The following is a 2,783-nucleotide window of genomic DNA, read 5'->3' as shown; positions in this document are numbered from 1 at the left end:
GGTGGCAAGATTTAGCTCCTACGAACACGGTGAAGTCAAGGATACATACACCGTTTTCCCCTGATTCAGCCCTCGATTCCCCTATGGATAACTACATTTCTCTTAAACATGGCACTAGTCCAAGTGTTGGTAACAATCTAACTGTTGGTAAGAGCAGTGTCACTGCAAGGGGTAAAAAGCCTATGGATAGGAAAGCTTCAAAAGAATTATTTCAGAGAAATCAAGTGATTGAAGCTGAAGTCCAAAAAATGAGCATACAATTGGAGACATTTAACCAACACCTTGCTGAGAAGGAAAATAAAAAAGATGAAAGAAAAGGAAAAAATGATTCAAGCACTGCAGGAAATGAAAGAACTTGAGATAAGAAAACAAGAACATGAGATAATGACTACTGATATTTCTCTTTTGGACCCTCAAACGAAAGCGTATTACACAATGCGTAAAAATGAGATTTTCGCCAAGTGGTCCTTAAATGTCAGCAGCCTAAATTACTATTTCCCCATGCCTCCTGATGAATAATTACGGGATAATGTATTTTTAAATTTTGCAATGTCATTTAATTTTTGATGTAATTGTTAGTCTTTATTTGTAATTTAATTTTTATTTTGTAATGAAATTTCATGTTTTTTTATTTTTTTTATTTTTGAGTATTTTCTACAAATAATGTAATATTATTTTTGCAATGTATAATGTTGACTAATTTTTATTATAATTTAAATTTTTCAATAAAGTATAATGTAAAAAAATAAATATATTTTTTCAAATGAAGGCAATAAAAAGATAAAATACATTAACTGACATTAAATGAAGATAATTTTATTATAATAAAAGGACAATAACTAACATTAAATGACATTAACTATCATTAAAAAGATAAAATACAAACTTACTCTAACTCTCCAGCTCGGGACCGCAAGTCTTCAATTAGATCATTACGAATTGCGTTATGGGCTTCAGTAGATCTAATCCTCTGCCGATTCAACATAAATTGAGCATACTCCTCATTCGGATCGCGTGACACTTGACAACAGGTATTACTGGTATTCGTCTCAAGTTGTGCTGCATTGCGTTCATTTTCTGGAATATCACACTCGTCTTCAATGATCATATTGTACAAAATAATGCACGTCTTCATGATATAGTATAGATCCTCATCACTCTAACCTCTAGCTGGAACTCTAACAATATTAAATCGTGCTTGGAGCACTCCAAATGCCCTTTCGACATCCTTCCGACATGCCTCCTGCATCCTCACAAATAGTTGTCTCTTTGCACCTTGAGGTTAAGATATTGTTTTCACAATCGTTGCCCAACGAGGATAGATACCATCTGCAAGATAATACCCCATGGTGTACCTGTGATTATTGATGGTGTAGTTGGTAGTAGGGGCACGTCCTCTAGTTAATTTAGCAAATAAAGGCGACCAGTCAAGAACAATAATATCATTTAGAGAGCCAGGCATGCCAAAGAAAGCATGCCAAATCCACAAGTCACAGGTGGCAACTGCCTCGACTACAACTGTTGGTTTGTGGTAGTGTCTAGTGTAAGCACCGGCTTGGATAGTTGGACATTTATCCCAACGCCAGTGCATACAATCCAAACTCCCTAACATTCTAGGAAACTTGCGTTGCTCTCCCTCTTGCAATAATCTAGCGATATCTGCTTCATTTGGGGATATTAAGTAAACGGCTTCATAGGTAGCAACAATTGATCTGGTAAAAAAAATTCAAGGCGACAATTGCAGTACTTTCGCCGATTCTAATGTACTCGTCTACAGCATCCGTAGGCGCGCCATACTGTAGGATCCAAAGCGCTACAATCATATTCTGTACACCGGATAATCCAGGAGCACCAGTGGCATCACGAGTTTGGATAAAGTACTTATTCACTTCTTGAATATCATGTAAGATACTAACAAACAATGATCGCCTCATTCGAAAACATCTTCTGAAGTATTCTTCTGAATAGACAGGATTATCTGCAAAATAATCTATATAAATTTGTTCGTCGCCTTTGACCCTTTCACAAATAATGTATCGACGACCACTTGTGGAACCAACATGTCTGGTTGGTTGGTTTAAGCTTAACGTCTGTATTTTTTGTTGTTGCGCTATGAACAGTTGCATTATGATGATATCATCATCAGATGATGAAGATTCATCAAAATCTTCATTAAATATGACTTTAGTCAAATTGTTCATTGTAGGTAGATGAGTGAGTGGGTGAATATGTAAATTGTAGAAAATCTACTGGGTGAGTAGAGAGAGTTTAGAAGATATTAAAATGATGGGTAAGTGAATATGAAAATTGTAGAAAACCTTATGTTATATTTATGGAGAAAATTGTGGGCGGTGAATGATGGATGGTTGTTGGGTAGGTGGATGAATAATGGATGGTTGTTGGATGGGTAGATGAATAATGGGTGGTTGTTGGGTGGGTGGATGAATAATGGATGATTGTTGGGTGAGTAGTTGTTGATGAATAAATGCTGGGTTAATAATGGATGGTTGTTGGTAGTTGGTTGTTGGTGAATGAATGATAGGTGAATGATGGATGATTGTTGGTGGGTAATTGGTGATTGTTTATTTTTTATGTGTAGTTAAAAAAAATTATTAAATATGTAGTGATATATTTTTTGCTGGGGTGAATTATATGTATATATATACATATATATTCTAATTTTTCATTTTTTTATATTTCTCTAGTTGGAAATAATATAAATATATAATTTTTTTTACAAACAGGTAAAAGAAATGTCACAAAAGACAAAAAATAAACAAAAA

The 2,783-nt window shown here is 34.6% G+C and overlaps 1 protein-coding gene across 1 annotated transcript; it reads right to left on the bottom strand.

Annotated features, from left to right (window-relative positions):
• Window positions 1-886: 886 nt before the first annotated feature.
• Window positions 887-2,201, bottom strand: LOC114259902 (uncharacterized). Its single transcript, XM_028199929.2, has 4 exons — window positions 1,748-2,201; window positions 1,327-1,659; window positions 1,165-1,275; window positions 887-1,077 (listed from the first exon to the last, which is right to left on the bottom strand). Exons 1-4 carry the CDS (start codon window positions 2,199-2,201, stop codon window positions 887-889), a joined length of 1,089 nt encoding a protein of 362 aa, XP_028055730.2.
• Between the last annotated feature and the right edge of the window lie 582 nt (window positions 2,202-2,783).

The sequence above is a fragment of the Camellia sinensis genome, chromosome 5 (assembly GCF_055761805.1).
Source record: "Camellia sinensis isolate YWXY chromosome 5, ASM5576180v1, whole genome shotgun sequence".
NCBI lineage: Eukaryota > Viridiplantae > Streptophyta > Magnoliopsida > Ericales > Theaceae > Camellia > Camellia sinensis.
Note: the sequence above shows the minus strand (reverse complement) of the source record. Positions and strands in the feature narration are given on the sequence as shown.